Below are 15,954 nucleotides of genomic sequence, written 5' to 3'. Positions count from 1 at the left end.
GCAGCAGTCTGAGGTGGCCCTGCTATCAAGATGTCTGTTAAAAGCTCATAACCGTGCTTTGAAGAGTATGAATTAGTGTATGGGTCAGGTGGATATGATGACTAGTCTAGGCCTGATGCATCTTCAACCATCAGCTGGCCTTGTAATGCAAACTACAATGATCTTATTTTTTACACTTTTTTATACATGGGTTCTTTCTCAAATTACTTTTTAGTCACATTGATATTTCTGTGTAGGGGTGCGCCAAAATATATATATCGTAACATATTTCAATATTTTGTGTCATAATACAATACTTTTCTTGCCGATATTGATGCTTAAGACGACATCATGCAGATTAAAGTGGGGGTTTTATTTGGGGGTTTTTTAACAGGTATTTTATAATATAAAACGAAATTGCCCGTGTGGTTTCCAGGAAATAAATCATAAACTCAGAAGATAGGGAGGCCCGGCCTGGCCCGGCCATCGGAAACCTTTATCACAATCTTACATTTTGTTAGTTAGAAAATGCCATATTGATCTATTCCAAAAAGGACTTGCTTTCTTGAGTATACCATCTGTATATACTTACAGTGCATATGACACATTAGACTAAATTTTAACTATTCATCCATGCATCCATCCATTTTCTTCCGCTTTATCCGGGGCACGGAGGCAGCAGTCGAAGGCAGAGATGCCCAGACTTCCCGATCCACGCACACCTCCTCCAGCTGGCCTGGTGTCGCCTTGGACCCCGAGGCGACACCAGGCCAGCTCGGAGACATAGTCCCTCTAGCGGGTCCTGGGTCCTCCACGAGGCCTTGTCCCAATGGGAAATTTGAACTAAAATACAGTTAACTCAATTATATGTAACATTTTGCTTAAATTTGTACCTACTTTTCTCAGGTTTGACATTTTTTGTGATGTTTATTATTTCATTTCCTTATTGGATATGGGCAGGAAATGACATACGTAGGGGTAATAGAAATTAGAAATGCCTTTAGCTATCTGAGTCTCTTCCTATACAAATGCACACATTTTGTTGTTTAAATTGAGCATTCTACTCCTATACGAATGGATAAGGAAAGTACGGTGAGGAATGTTTTTGTCAGTTTTCAATTTCTTTATCAAAGGGACTATACAGAGTTTAAAAATGTTAAAATTAAGTTTTTCCTCCCCGTACATGTTCCAACGATGTCCTAATGTGTAGAATGCAGAAATACGGCGTCAATGTGACAATAAAGTTAGGATCACTTTTGCAGGTCTTAGCTTTGAAACGAGGCATTACACTGTTGCTCTTCAGTCGAGAAACCTTTTAGATTTGGGTAAAGCCAAACTAAAGAGAAAATGTGCTCGGTTAAAGGAATAAGCCACCGTGGTCTTTGTGTGTGCCTGTGGAAGAGCGTGGTAGCTTCATCGGGAGAGGCCAAATGCTAACACCATCTTTGGTCGTTTTGCGTGACTGAGGGCGCGCACAAAGACCTGACAGGTACGTATCAACTCGTCTAAGCTCAGGTAAGAACATATGTCTTAAGGCGGGAGTTAAGAGTTTATCAGCTTGACGCCGGCTAATCATCTATGAATCTATATAGCTGTTTAAATTTTTCCAAAAATCAATGCTACAAATTTATGTTGTATCCAGACATGTGACCGGACGTGGGTGGGACTGTTGAGCTCTATTCACTCCAGAATTTGTATTTTAGAAAGCCAAAGAGAGACCCAGTTTATATGGTGGAAGCATGCATCACGAGACGACCAACAGATCGAATTATGACCTTTCACATCCCCAGCTATGCGCAATCCAGGGAAATCAATGTCCAGTCTAGACGGTGCTTGTTTGCAGATCACAAGTTTATTTGGTCTATAACACAATGCCAGGTCACAATCGTCTTCTATTTTTTTTTTTCATAGATTTTTTTTTCTTCTTTCCAATATCTGCTCTGTAATCCTCAAACTAATTGGACTAAGGTGCCAGTGCAAAAATCCCTCTCATCACCACCACCACCACTCACTCGTAACTAACCTTTTATGCCTAGGGTAAAAAAAATAAAAAAAATAAAATACATGATTGGTGTGAGAAAAAAAAAAAAAAAAAAACTTGGAGGACACGGCGGACCAATGAGAGTAAAGTCTTTGTTCAGAGTTAGAAAAATAGAGCACTTGAAATCCAACTGTTGCCTAGAGACACGCGTTGCAGGCAATTACTGGGCCAGATTACAGCGGGGAGAAAATAGGTGAGATTGTCAATGGTGATGTGGAGGTGTGTGGGTGACTGGAATTACATTATGGTGCTGTGCATGTGTGAAGAATGTTTATTTAAAAAAAAAAAAAAGGAAATAAAGAAGCCAACGTGTTAATTACGCTGTCCTGCGATGCATGTGTGTGCAAATGATCGTGTTTAAGACTTTTCTGTAGTATCTAATTTGCCTAATGAAGCACAAAGCAGATGTACATAAAACTTCACAGTTAAAAATATATAAGAAGACACGTATTTTAAAGAAGATTTTCCAGGGATATTGTTCGTGTAGGAATTACTGGATATAAAAGGCTGCACAATGTTGAGTCTTAATTCTCTATTTTTTACATACGTCACAACAACAGTATTGTAATATTGATAAATCTTGGATGTCGATTCTTTCCTCCCTTCTATTATGGAGAGAAGACGCCATTTTGGAGAGAAAGAAATAAGATACGTATCACATAAACAATAAATCAAATCAACGTTAAAATGTTCCTGGCTGTAAGAAGTTTATGTAAATCCTAACCCCTTCTCCCAGTGTATTTTACATACGACATCCCTAATGTGGCACCATAACAAACACGGCATAACCTGAATATATTATTAGTGGAACCTGCAGTGTCTTTAGTCATTTGTTAGTGTAATAAAACAATAGCTGCTGGCACAAACACAGTGCGTCGCTGCGTTACAAGATGATTCACAATGACGCCTTGAGCTCAAAATGCTATTTTGATGCCATTTGGGGGGGAAAAAACAACTGTTACAAGGGCGATTTATGAAAACATTTCCGCAAAGTAGAGTTACGATGGCAATTGCGCTGAAACGCAAACACCATATAATATAATATAAAATAGTATAATATAATATGCGGTAATAATGAGGAGAATGAGGAATGAGGAGAGTCTAGGAAAGGAACAGCTGCCCCCATGAGGACATCTTTTAAGAATCTGGTTGGACACTTTCTACTTTAGACAAAGTAACAGGGACTTTTTTCTCATCTATGCCTGGTGGCTTGGTGACTACATCCCCCGCATCACCAAAACCCCTCCATTTGGGCAGCCATTCCCCCATGCCCTCCCCATTTCCATCTCTGTTGAATAGCCCATGCTTCCAGTCAGCCCTGGGTAGGACCCAGACTGCCAACCCCATGGCAGCCAGAGCCGCACCCAGGCAGGAGAGCCCGATCCCAGCTGCTCTGCTCTGATGAAGCCCCCGGTTGAAGTTAATGGCCTGAGCATCCACAAAGAAGAGGTCGCCTTCCCCAAAAGACTCGATTTTATGTGGAGTGGAGTATCCCACAGACAGGCTGACTATTCCCGCAGTTAGGATGAGGAAACCAAGGGCCAAGGACACCTGAGAAGTAGACACAGAAAGCAATTTTACACATTTAAGACTTCCAATATATAGATTTTGTCTGTATCCAGTGTTCAAGAATACAATTAAATGGCTATTTATCTTATTGAGTCATGCTGTACCGACTTACTATCCCTGTAGTATAGCCATAACTTTGACTCCCAGGCACAGACTCGGCAACTTATGGTTTTGGCTTGCATATCAGTATGACGCTCCACAGAGGTTACTTATCCCTCTTCACACGGAAGCAGCCAGACTTGAATGGTCAGACTAGCACAATGTCTTGAGCACATGTTTCTGGGTAAATGATGGTAGCCAGAGACATGTGCTCTGGATGCCTTATGCAGTCTGGATGTTCTGCATAAGACATCCAGACTACAGCCTATCCTTCATCAGTCCTCTCACACACCATGGTTTTAGGTCAGAAGCTCTGCTGAAACTTCTGCTAAAACAACAATTTGACATAAAGCCTTAAAGGTATGAGGTATGATGCTATAATATGATACAACATAATAAATTTGTAACAGTATATGGTGAACACAAATGTTAAATGCAATACCAGGACATTTTTTATTTAATCAGAACAAATTCAGAATCAGAATCAGAATCCTTTAATGCATTGATTTTAATTAAATAGTGTGAATGCAAACTCAAGTAGCATACCCTGAAATGCTCTGGTCTCTCACTACAGGAGTGCTAATTACAGTGTACAATATTAATATTGTGTCACTTGACAACGCTCTCTCTCGTCGGTCATGAGAGCGAATGTAGCAACACGACACAACACATCAGGCAATTGGTATTACTTGACTAATTAGTTTAATTTGTTCCCTACTATCCGGTCAAGCCAAATGAATAGAGGGCATGTGCACTGTTGATGACTCCAATGTAACGTATTTGGGTGAGTTGCAGCTCCCAGGTTTGATTCCTTTATATATCCCATTTATATTTATCTTTGGTGTCATTGATAAAAAAAATGAAATCGAAAAATGTCTAGTGCCCTAATAAGCACTCATCTTTTACATATTCATTGGGTAGCACATTCCCTTCTCATTATAAAAAAGGTCATACAGTTGTTTGCGTAGTTGGGACCCCCCCCCCCAAAAAAAAAAAGAAAAAAGAAAAACATTGCCAAGCGTGCAGGTGGCTGACATACACAAACCCATTTGTACAAATATCACTGCACCGCTGTTTGTAGGTGATCCTGCAGAGACAGCACTCCAAACTGCTCTGTGCGCACAAATTTCCAAATCAGCTCATTTCCTATTACTGAATCCAGGTGGAGCTTATTGCAACCAGGTGTAATGCTGGCGGAGAACAGGATCTGTGGCATAATGTTTATCCAGCCAGACAATGGGCAGGGTGGAATACACGAACGAGGAACATATGGTATACCTAGTCTGGTCGTTGTAGAAGAGATTTTTGTGAGAGCTGTCCGTGGTGCTGAAGTCACCTATTGTCCCCGTATTGTGAGTGGTTTGTTTCTCTGAAGTTTGTCACTCTTTTTCACTTAGGTTTTTCTCTAGATGTATGTGTGTCTTTAATTAAGTGTCATGAGCAAAATAGAAGAAGGAAAAATTAGATAATAATAAGATAAGTAATGTTTGATGATGATGTTATGATATGATGAAATAGGGCTGCCAAATGCACTGTCCCTTGTTATCATTAGTTACCATGCTACTTTCATGTTATGTGCTGCAAAGTGGGAGCGATCAAAAAAAGCAATGTGTTATACCATCTGTGGACATTTTAATTTTTTGAAATAAATTGTTTTTTGCCTCTCCGATAAGACCCACTTGGAACAGCACTTATACCCTTAAGATTCTGTGGTACTGTTGATGTTTTTATGGGAGTTAAGTACTGCAGGCTCTTGTTTACTAGACACTTTGCGGCCAACTGTTTTCAGAATAGATACCTTCCAGATGGCTGAGTTCCACCACAGGGCTGATCTCTGGCTCTGGACGAACCCCTGATCCTCCAGGTTCCTCTGCCACATGGTGGAGGAGCACTCCTCGTAGAAGTGGTGCAGGTAAGAGCGCACACCAAACTGCAGGCAGCTGGAGCCCCCCTGGGAGGTGGGAGTATACACAATAATAATAAGTTTACGAAAGAGATATATAGTTTAGTAAAGCACATTGTGCGCTTTGCAATGTGTGAACAAGACATACACATGTACACTGCATTCACTTTCAGACTTTACTTTCCCTGTAGGGCAATTTGTGTTCTGCATTTGATCCATCCTTCAAACAGTGCCTCAGGGCAACTAGTCAGGAGCAGTGGGCGACTGCAGTACAGTGTCTGCTGACACATCTCCAGATCTTGAGCCGTCTTGGTCCAGGTTTCCAAGCTGGAGGCTTTAGACCATTGTGGATTTGGCCCGGAAATTAAATCTGGGACTTTGTTGCTGAGAGGTGAGAGCACAAACTGCTGCACCACCATATCATCACAGCAATGGTCAGACATTTTAACATGTAGACAGTTACATAACTTTTGGTGCAACTGTAACTGTAGAAACACAACATGTGAGCTTAAGGGCTTTAAACTGTCTATGCGGATGTTGTTTGTTGTATTGTTTGTTGCATCGTTGCTTATTGCTTGTTTTTTTGTTTAACCATATATTTCCAAAAGTGATGTATGTGTCATGCTTCATACTGCATGTCTGTGCCTCAGTAGAAGGAGTAGAGCTTTTGCTGATCCAGTTTGCATTCGTCCATTATAAAGAAAAAAGTACATGTAGTGTTTCCTTTTCCGTGTACTCCTGTAGCTTACCTCACCCCCAGACGACTCCCCTCCTGACCCGGGCGCACAGGCATTGGAGCACAGCGGCATCTCAGCTCTCACTCAGACACCTGCAGTAAAGCACAAAATTTATCCTTTTACTGAAGTCAACTTATACATGTACCAGGAAACACCGCTGATTTGTATGTACATCAGCTCCGAGACCAGTGTAATACGCGCATTGTTTATCCCCCTGAATATGGATTTCCTTAATAAAACCTTTCCTCCAGAGGGACATGCCATAAATCCACTCTGTTGTGCACCCTTATTGTCGCTGTGTGAACGATTGAAGGCTGGTGTCGCGTGTTGCTATTACCCGCCCACGCATGACTCACGCACATAACCCGTTCCCCTCAAATGTCCGTCAGCGCGTTTGCCTCCACGGGGCTGTTTGATTGATTCTTCTCATTCCCAGTGTCCAAACGCTTTTAAACAGGCCACACAACCAGGAATTGTAATCCAGCCGGGCTCCAATCCGCAACATGACGGACAAAGTGCCATCCATCAACTAAAGGAAGAGTGAAGTGAGGCCTTGTGATTAATGTGCGTCTCCATTCATGGAGTCATGTGTGTGTGTGTGTGTGTGTGTGTGTGTGTGTGTGTGTGTAGGCCTAAACAAAAAACAAAACAAAAAAAAGAGCTTATGGTGAATCAATATTATGTTTTTAGCGAGTTGGTATGTTTTTCGGAGTGAAAAAAGAAAAAAAAAAAGGTTTCTATTGATAATTTCATATTAGCAAATGATTGACATAAACAAAGGCGCAAACTGTAGCCTGATAATGTGAGTATAATAGCATCTTTAATACAACGTGGCAGAATTCAATAAAAGACATGAAAACCATGCATCTTGAGCTTTTCCTTTTAAACATCTATTGACCGTACACTGGAAAAAGTCAATATAAATTCGGCCAATTGCAAATGTGTGGGCATTAAATTTTACAAAGTCGTTATTAAGACGCCTGTTGTAGCGTTGCGGTGTAAATAAATAAATAAATACAGACAATATGGCGCTTAGGCTGACTAATACAGTACAGTTGTTGTGCAGGCAACAGGTAGTACTGTCAAGACATTACTTTTACAAAAGTGCACAACAGAACAAGCTCCTTAATTATTTTTGAACCACGTGTGTTTTGGCTATACTTATCAGGCGACCATTACAAAAAAAAAACGCATAGCCGGAGCGCACTGTTTTTATGACAAGGTGAATAACAGCTGACTAGATTGTTGTCAACAGAATCCAGCGTTCACATTAAAGTAGTATGGCGCTTCAAAGTTTTAAAAACGATTCGACATCTGCATGTTACGCTGTTTATCACTGAGTGTTCCCGATGGTGACATGAGTCATCGCGGGCGCGCACTGCCTTTGCTTTGGTCGCTGCAACGGACAGACAGAACAGAACTCTCCTCTCCGCTCTCAGCCCCGCTTGGATAGTTTTTTTTTTTTTTTGTTCCGTTGTTGTTGTGCAAGTACCGGGTGTTGTAGCAGAGGTTAAAAGGACTGGAGCTCTTACCCCTGGCCGGAGAGCTGGCGCTTCTCACTTGGGATCCATGAGCTGTCGGACCGATGGATGTTCAACGCGGTGGTGATGTGAATCAGACGAACGGGCGCACTGAGCATGCGCGACGAGCGTGGCCAAAACAAAAAACAACTCATCCACTGAGTCAGACAAGGAGAAAGAAGTAGCCTGAGATCTGGAAGGAAAAGAGCACGACACAAGCTTGACCAGGCTGGCCACGCACGCTAGGAATGATACTATTCAGCCCTTTTATTTGCATTCATCATTAAAGTAGATATTGTATTATAAAACATTCATATTCGGCTTACATGCTATTAAGTATTTTGGATCTCTGAAATACAACACAATATTAGAAATAAATAAAATGCAGGCAGGTCAAAGGCTATTGCTTGTGACACTGTGTTTGTTTTATTTTTGTCTAATTTATAAAAGCAGTTTATTTGAAGCTAAAATCTCTTGGTAATTTGTCTCTTCATCGATTGTTGTTGTTTTTTTTCCCATCTTATATAACAATAGCAGAGCACACTGTGAACTGACTGTGGTGCTGGCCCTGGTCTAATGACTGGTGCTACAATTAGAGGCCAACCGATATATCGGCCGGCCGATATTTCAGGATTTTACAATATTGGCTATCGGCCGATCTAGCACTGAAAAAAACAACGATATTTCCGGGACCAAAAATGATAGAGACTATATTTGTCTGCATTGGAAAGAGCAAAGTCAGGGCTTTGAAACGAGTCCTCCCACAGCTCCCTAGGCCTCAAGGGAGGTGAGAAACATCGCAGTGAAAATTGGCTAGCTTCAAGTTTGTTAAACACAAGTTTCACTGAACCTTCGTCAATATGGACATGCAGAATCTGGAGAATTCAACCACTGAGTTAGTTTTAACCTCCACTGTTGTAATTTTAATCGCCGTGCAAAAATGCCGCGGCTAGAAACAATATGCTAATGCTAATGACAACTAATTAAGGTTGGGACAGGCAGAGGTGGGAATAAGTTACTAAATGCAAGTCTCGAGTCAAGTCCAAGTCGTGAAGGTCCAAGTCTCAAGTAAGTCCAAGTCAATCGGTCATGGGATCAAGTCAAGTCAAGTCATAGCTTTTGTCAAGTCAAGTTGCTTTAGCCGGCAAGTCACCTCAAATCACAAACGTCAGCGTGTCTACTTTTCAAAATGTGTTTACGCAATGCTTTCTCAAGACATAGAGTTTAGGCTAAAATCAAACTTTTTGGATTTAAAGTCTAATTAATATTTAATCGCCACAAAATTCAGAATACATATATTTTAAATGCTCCAGTCTATGTACAAAATGGTACATAGACTGGTCATGAGATTTGGGTAATGACCGAAAGGACGAGATCGCGAATACAAGCGGCCGAAATGAGTTTCCTTCGCAGGGTGGCTGGGCGCACCCTTTGAGATCGGGTGAGGAGCTCAGTTACCCGGGAGGAGCTCGGAGTAGAGTCGCTGCTCCTTCACGTCGAAAGGAGCCAGCTGAGGTGGCTCGGGCATCTGTTCCGGATGCCTCCTGGTCGCCTCCCGTGGGAGGTGTTCCAGGCATGTCCTAGTGGAACAAGGCCTCGTGGAAGGCCCAGAACACGCTGGTGGGACTATGTCTCCTAGCTGGCCTGGTGTCGCCTCTGGATCCCCCCAGAACAGCTGGAGGAGGTGTGTGTGGATCGGGAAGTTTGGGCATCTCTGCTGAGACTGCTGCCCCCGTGACCCAGCCCCGGATAAAGCGGAAGAAAATGGATGGATGGATGGCTGGATTGATGGGGCCGACTTAAAATAAAATGAAACAGAGTCTTTTAAACATGAGCTGTTTTTCCTTGCAGTGTGAAAGATAAATATAAAATAATATTTTTTATTTTTATTGGTCTATGGCAGTTTTTCTGTGTCAGTGGTTCCCCTGTAATGCCCCAGCCCCTGTATAGTGTGGGATTCGCCCCTGCTCAAAATAAATTCCGTAGCCTTCAGTCCCGCTGTCATTGAGCTGTGTGCGGATGCGTAATATAACCACTAAATGCTGTAAACTTTGTGTGAACGCCTTAAAACATTGAAAAGTCCGCAAGATTTCTGTTGATTAATCCAGCTCTTATGCATTGTCGTTCTGAGGCCGCCCGTCTGCGCTGTAGGTAGAGTCCATTGTTTCAAACGTTTTCCTGTCCGTAAATCTCCACCTCTTCACTGTCTTTAGAAAACGTTTCCAGTTTCCAAGGTTAAATTCCAGTTTAACCCCTTAACCCCCGGGCGAACCGATTCCAGTTTAACCCCTTAACCCCCGGCCGAACCGATTCCAGTTTAACCCCTTAACCCCCGGGAAAACAGGGGTTAAGGGGCGAAAATCTGCCCAAAATATCGACATTGGCATCGGCCTTGGAAAAACCCATATTGGTCGGCCTCTACAATCATACTTTATTTTAGAGATTAGCTTTACTATGGTTAAAAAAAAGTATTTATTTTGGAATATTATATGGAGCAGATTTTCTTCCTGAAGAGTTATGAAATAAATAAAGGGCTTCTGCTAAAACGCTTTTTCGTCCTCTGCCTTAAAATATCACACAAATAAGGATGACATACAGCTTTGCTACAATGGATTAGGGTATAAGCCAGTTGAAAAGTCACTATTAGTTGCTCCATATTCTCACCTCCCTGGAGGAATCCTTACAGGTTTATAGCAGTGCCAGATTAAGCTGCCTATATATATTTAGTGTAGTGGTAGCCCGGTGTGCTGGCACTTCTTCACCAGGATGAGCTGTTTGGAGGTCCCCCGTGGGCACATCCTCCACCTGTCCACATATTAGAGCTTTGATGTGTGCGCGCTCCCAGGGCTGTTTGCTGTTTAGCCACAGGTGATTTGGAATTGGTCTGAACTTTTCATCCTCAACCTCGTTTCAAACTGTGTCAAAAATAACAAAGTGCTCCCCCAAAAGTGACCTTTGTTTGAAGTTGACTTCTATTGTGCATCTGTTCGTCTCTCCACTGTTTCTTTTTTATACCAGAGATAAAACACTGCACGGAATAATAAAAATGCAATGTTCAATATAACTGTACCAGGAAGGTGATATCAATAATGCAACTTTCACATGTAAGCACATTTATATGAAAAGGATTTTTTTTTTTTGCATTACTTTGCATATAGTTGATGTTTTATGCTCTACCTACACAACTGGACACTTGTCGGGCCAGTTTCAGGCACGGTATGTGCTGATGAACTAAATTATGGTGGTGTGGAGCTGACATGAGGGCATGGGCAAAGGGAGAGAGAGAGAGAGCGCGTGCATTCATAGTAACAACTTGAGAGGTGTTTGAGTTTTGAATGGAGATTCAAGGCTGGTGAAGCAAAAGTCAGATAAAGATTAGCATATAACGTTATAAGTCCAGGATTTCTACTGTTTATAAGGCTGGGGTTGGACTTAGTAGCTGAAGCCTATTTGGAAATCTAGATCGTGGCCTTGACAATGTACAGGTAATGAAGTAAGTGTAATTTACTTTTCTTATTCGGTCTGTCAAATATGATGAAGAATAGGGGAGACTAGGGCTATTTGTCATGCGGGGTAATTTGTCAATTGGCTTTTAATAGCCACACGAGAGGGCGCTGTACGCTGGTACTGATCAATGGCCGCTGGCTGCTCTGCTTTGTGACAACGAAACTAGGGTCCGCCACTGTAGTACCTCCATATAGCCGCTAGTCTCCCATTGGAATGCATTGCACTTTAGACACATTAAAACAACTTTAAAGCCTGGTTTCATATTTTCCTAAATGTTCTACAGCTAGATATTCCTCCTGTAATAACGCTGGATTAGTTACAATAAAAGAAACCAGGCTGGTTAATAACTATTTACCGCAATACGATAGAAAAAAGAGAGCGAGGTCTATTTCAAGTCAAGGGTTCAAGCCTTCATTTAATGCAGGTCTGACTCTTGTGGGATTTTCTGTTGATGAAACAACGAATCACCGGTCATCTATCTACACAAACACATGGTAGAGTTAACTAAATGCTGACAGCAATGCCCCCGGGGAAAGACTATAGCGAGCCACGACCCACTGAAAATTGTTCCATGGCTCTCTTTTGGGTCCTGAACCACCAGTTGAGAAACACTGCTGCATTGTCCTTCAAAATTGAGTGATTAAAACAAATGTCATTGCGAGCCAAAAGCACCGAGATAGCCAACGCAAAGCCTGTTGAAAAGTGTTCAAACAGTATATGCTTGCTTATCTGTATGCATATGCTATTGCTCCTATTAGCTTCGATGCATATACTGTAAGTAAACAAAACCAACTTCTGCTGCTATACACTTGTGACAGAGGGACAATTCCAGGACACACATGAATGGAAATGCGTTTGAATAATACTGCATAATTCTCTTTATTATCTGCAAACACATTATTGAATACAGTAATAGAAGTATAACACCCTTTAATGATATTTTTAATGTAATGCTTTTTTTTCCCTTTTTTTTTCCAGTCGAAACCTCTAAACTGTCCATCAAATATGAAAGGGAGCGAATAGAGGGCCCCAAATTGAGGGCTGCATTCAAACAGCTGTCAATGGCTGATAATGCCGGCGGGAATGCAAACTAGAGGCGCATCTCTGTGTTCGCGGGAGCTCTCATTAAAGGCAGGCTCACTTCAAGGCAGCGTCCACAGCGGAAATCATTTTAAAATAGAAAGACTGGTGGAAGGAAGGAAAAAAACAGAAAACCCATACACACACCACATGCTCGTAATTTCAGAGCGCATCACATCATACCAATCTGTAAATATTTTAGCGTTTCCTGGAGATACATTATTTATGCCGGCTGTCATAACACATCCCCAAACAGAGAAGTGGTACTGTCATTTTCGCATATTTATCCAGTCAAAAGAACGTCTCCACACAGAGGGGCAGAGCATGAGGGGAGGCTCATCATGCCTGCATATTTGTAATTGGGAAACTAGTGGTTATCGGCATGGGCTGTTTCCAAGGTGCCCCCCCCCCCATTCAGTGAGAGAGTACAGATAAAGAGTCTCTTAACAGAAATTTACAGCAAAATTACAATATCTATCTGATCTAATCATTTATACTTGAAATATACATTAGTACTGATGGTAAATGAATGGATATAGATGAGGACCTCACCTATGGAGCTCAACAGTCCCACTCACTTCCGGTCACGTGTCTGGATCCGACGTGAAATATCCCATTGATTTCTAGCACTGATTTTTTTTGACTAAGTAACTCCCCTAGAGGCCATAAGCGCCACTGCAGGTGTCGTAGCATGTTGCGTTTTTTTACTCATTAATTGTCCGTGAGAGTAAATACTACGCTGACAGAAAAGACAAAAGGAGAGAAGGATATTGTTCATCCAATTACGCGATGGAGATATTTTTTTCACTCAAACTTGGCTGTAAATACTGTTTAAGTGGCGCTAGCCCGCAGTTAGCTTTGCCATTTAGCCTGTAAGCTTCTTCTTCGTGATTCTATTAGTGTGTATTGCGCCTCCGGGTTGGTGCAGGGAAAGCTGCAATTGTGGTTTTCTGGCCAGAGACACCAGGGGGAGATGAAAGACCCCCAATCATCCCATTAACACTTGTATTACCCCCAGGCCGACTATGAAAAGGATTTATTATGGTAAACAAGTTACTTAGTACTGCTTTAAGCGATTAAAACACAACGCTGGCTAATTAGCTATGTGCTATGTACCGACGGATATTTTACATTAAAAAAAAAAGAAAAAACTGTAAATACTTGAAAGTAGGGCGAAATGATTTAATAACAGTTTATAATGTTTTAGACAAATTGTCAATTTAACCTTTTGTGTTTTATGTTCAGGAGTTGTCAAATTACTAAACGTCTCCATGGAAACGAGCTGGAGGCGTCCCCGCTCCCCGTAAAGTTGCAGTCATGTCTTAGTGGAGGTGAGCCGCTCACAGCACAACGCACATGTTTGTTTGTACATTTACGGGGTATTTTTAAGTATCTGTCATAAAATAAATGCGCATTTCTTGGGTGAAATTTTTGCTCGGTGTGGCTTTAGGTAAAACAAAATAAATAAATCTTAGCACAAATAAAACCTATAAACAGTGAAGATCGTAAACTAATAACTGTATAGAAACCCTTCAGCAGATCAAAAGTATAAAAGCCCATCTCCAACCAGGACTGAGTGGGGGATGTTACTCTCATCATATCTCTATATTTGTTTGTTTAGGAAACTATACGCCATAAAAGCCAAGCTGAAAACCGTCTCCGCGGTGCGCCTGGTGCGAAGACTGACAAGCAAACCCTTTTCTTCTTTTGCATTTGTTCATCTCCACACAGCAGTTTTTGTATGACCAAGCTGTGCACCCTTTGAACGGGAAACAATCACCATGGTTACGGACCCAGCGAGGTCAAACTCAGGAAGTGAGTGGCGGGTGTTGATTGGACGACAGATAATTACACTACTCTTAAAGATGATGTGCAAACAGGGGCTAGATTTTTTTCTTTCTTTTTTTCTCCGTTTCCATCCGATCTTTTCCATTTAGGGGTTGTTGTAAAAAGCATTATCAGCCATTTCAGCCGCACGCCTTAGTGCCCCTTATTATTTCCTTTATTCACTGGGCTGGCTGGGGTAATCCTGTGGTGCCATAAATTATGTATAGTGCTGTCTGCTGTCTTAAAAAAAAATACCCTGCGCTTCAACCCACCGCTGCCTTTAAAGCCATTGTCAATAATATGGCGAAACATTCGAGCCATCTTGTTAATTAGTCGTGAAACGTTATTTGCCGCGTCTGAGTTAAAAAAAAAAAAGAAGTAACAACACTATTCTGGGTTGATGGCTGTATGGGAGGGCGTTTTTATTCACGCTTTCGTTTAATCCTCGTCGGAATGGCAGGAAGGTGGCCGGTATCCAGGAATCAAAGAGGCAGACACTTCTGACAGGTTGGCAGCAGGGGAGAAAAATAATAATAAAAAAAATCTTGCTCACACCTATTGGGCTTTTTGAACTTCACTCATATTGCTACAAAATGGAAGTCAGTGTTGAGAAAAAAAAACAATATTAATGTCCATGTGTTTTCACCACTAAACAACCATAGAAAAGAATAATATAGATCAAAACAATCTTCTTGACCTCAAGTGCTCTTCACTTTTGGGGTGTGGCTTTCTGCAACGTCTAAACTCAGCATCCGAACATTTCAGGAGTCCCTTAAAAGTAAGTTTCTACTTTGAATTGGATTATTCTGGTGTGGAGAAAGATTCAATTCATCCCATCCTCGCTCTATTTGCCTTCACCTGAAAGCAGCTCTGGTCATAGACATTGCTTTTAGCCTTATTTCAACTGCATTGTGGCCATTGTTCGCCCATCAAGACGCTTGGGCACTTGGGCAAGACACTTCACCCGCCTTTTCCCCGAAAGTCATTGCATGAGAGTAAGTTTCTGAGCACAAATGCGTCCTTTTGTGTTCACAAAATAGGCATAGAAAACTAGATGTGCTTTTTTAAAATATTATTATTAAACAAGATTGATGAAGCCTGTGGGACGTATAAGAAGACGGGACAGATCAAATTACATGGTACAAGAGCTGAAGGTTTTAATTAAAGTGATCTAATGGATGTGAGATGAATAACAGTCTAACAATGCCCCCATCTCGTGGTAATAATGAAGGCCATATCACAAATATATTCAGAGCTGATGGTTGTTTTCAGACATTAAAGCCATCGCACTCATTCTCGGGCACATTCTTTTAATACCAATGCGAGATATTCTTTCCTTCCATCTATCTCCAACACATAACCACAGGCTTCACAAAGACTGCACAAATCCTCCTTCGCTATCTGCAGACGCCGACTTATCTTTTAATTGCACTAAAGGCCTGTTAGCTCAAATTCTCTTTTTTCTCCCTTCTGTTACATTTAAGCACACAGTCAGGATACATCTATCTATCTCAAAGGCAGCCATACATTTTTAATTGTATAATTAAAAAGCTGGTCAAATTCACTCTTGTACTTTTTTATCTTATTGTGAAAGCAGGTATTCTGTTCATAGAGTGGTGGCTGCTCCCAAGCTGTGTGCAACCTACCAAGCATTTGTCAGGCAAATGCAGCTGTGCTTTTAGTATAAGCGCA

The 15,954-nt window shown here is 41.5% G+C and overlaps 1 protein-coding gene across 1 annotated transcript; it reads right to left on the bottom strand.

Annotated features, from left to right (window-relative positions):
* Positions 1-3,089: 3,089 nt before the first annotated feature.
* On the bottom strand, positions 3,090-7,993 carry nrsn1l (neurensin 1-like). The gene is made up of 4 exons (XM_079571339.1): positions 7,861-7,993; positions 6,341-6,420; positions 5,487-5,639; positions 3,090-3,571 (listed from the first exon to the last, which is right to left on the bottom strand). The coding sequence occupies exons 2-4, from the start codon at positions 6,398-6,400 to the stop codon at positions 3,158-3,160; spliced, it is 627 nt and encodes a 208-aa protein (XP_079427465.1). The 5' UTR covers positions 6,401-6,420; positions 7,861-7,993; the 3' UTR covers positions 3,090-3,157.
* Between the last annotated feature and the right edge of the window lie 7,961 nt (positions 7,994-15,954).

Source organism: Gobius niger, assembly GCF_951799975.1.
Source record: "Gobius niger genome assembly, chromosome: 14".
Classification (NCBI taxonomy): domain Eukaryota; kingdom Metazoa; phylum Chordata; class Actinopteri; order Gobiiformes; family Gobiidae; genus Gobius; species Gobius niger.
Note: the sequence above shows the minus strand (reverse complement) of the source record. Positions and strands in the feature narration are given on the sequence as shown.

Coding starts and splice junctions, on each gene's coding strand:
- nrsn1l (XM_079571339.1), bottom strand. CDS start 6,400: ATGCCGCTGTGCTCCAATGCCTGTGCGCCCGGGTCAGGAGGGGAGTCG. Junction 5,640..6,340: donor GGGAGTCGTCTGGGGGTGAG/GTAAGCTACAGG, acceptor CCCACCTCCCAG/GGGGGCTCCAGCTGCCTGCA. Junction 3,572..5,486: donor GGAACTCAGCCATCTGGAAG/GTATCTATTCTG, acceptor TCTACTTCTCAG/GTGTCCTTGGCCCTTGGTTT.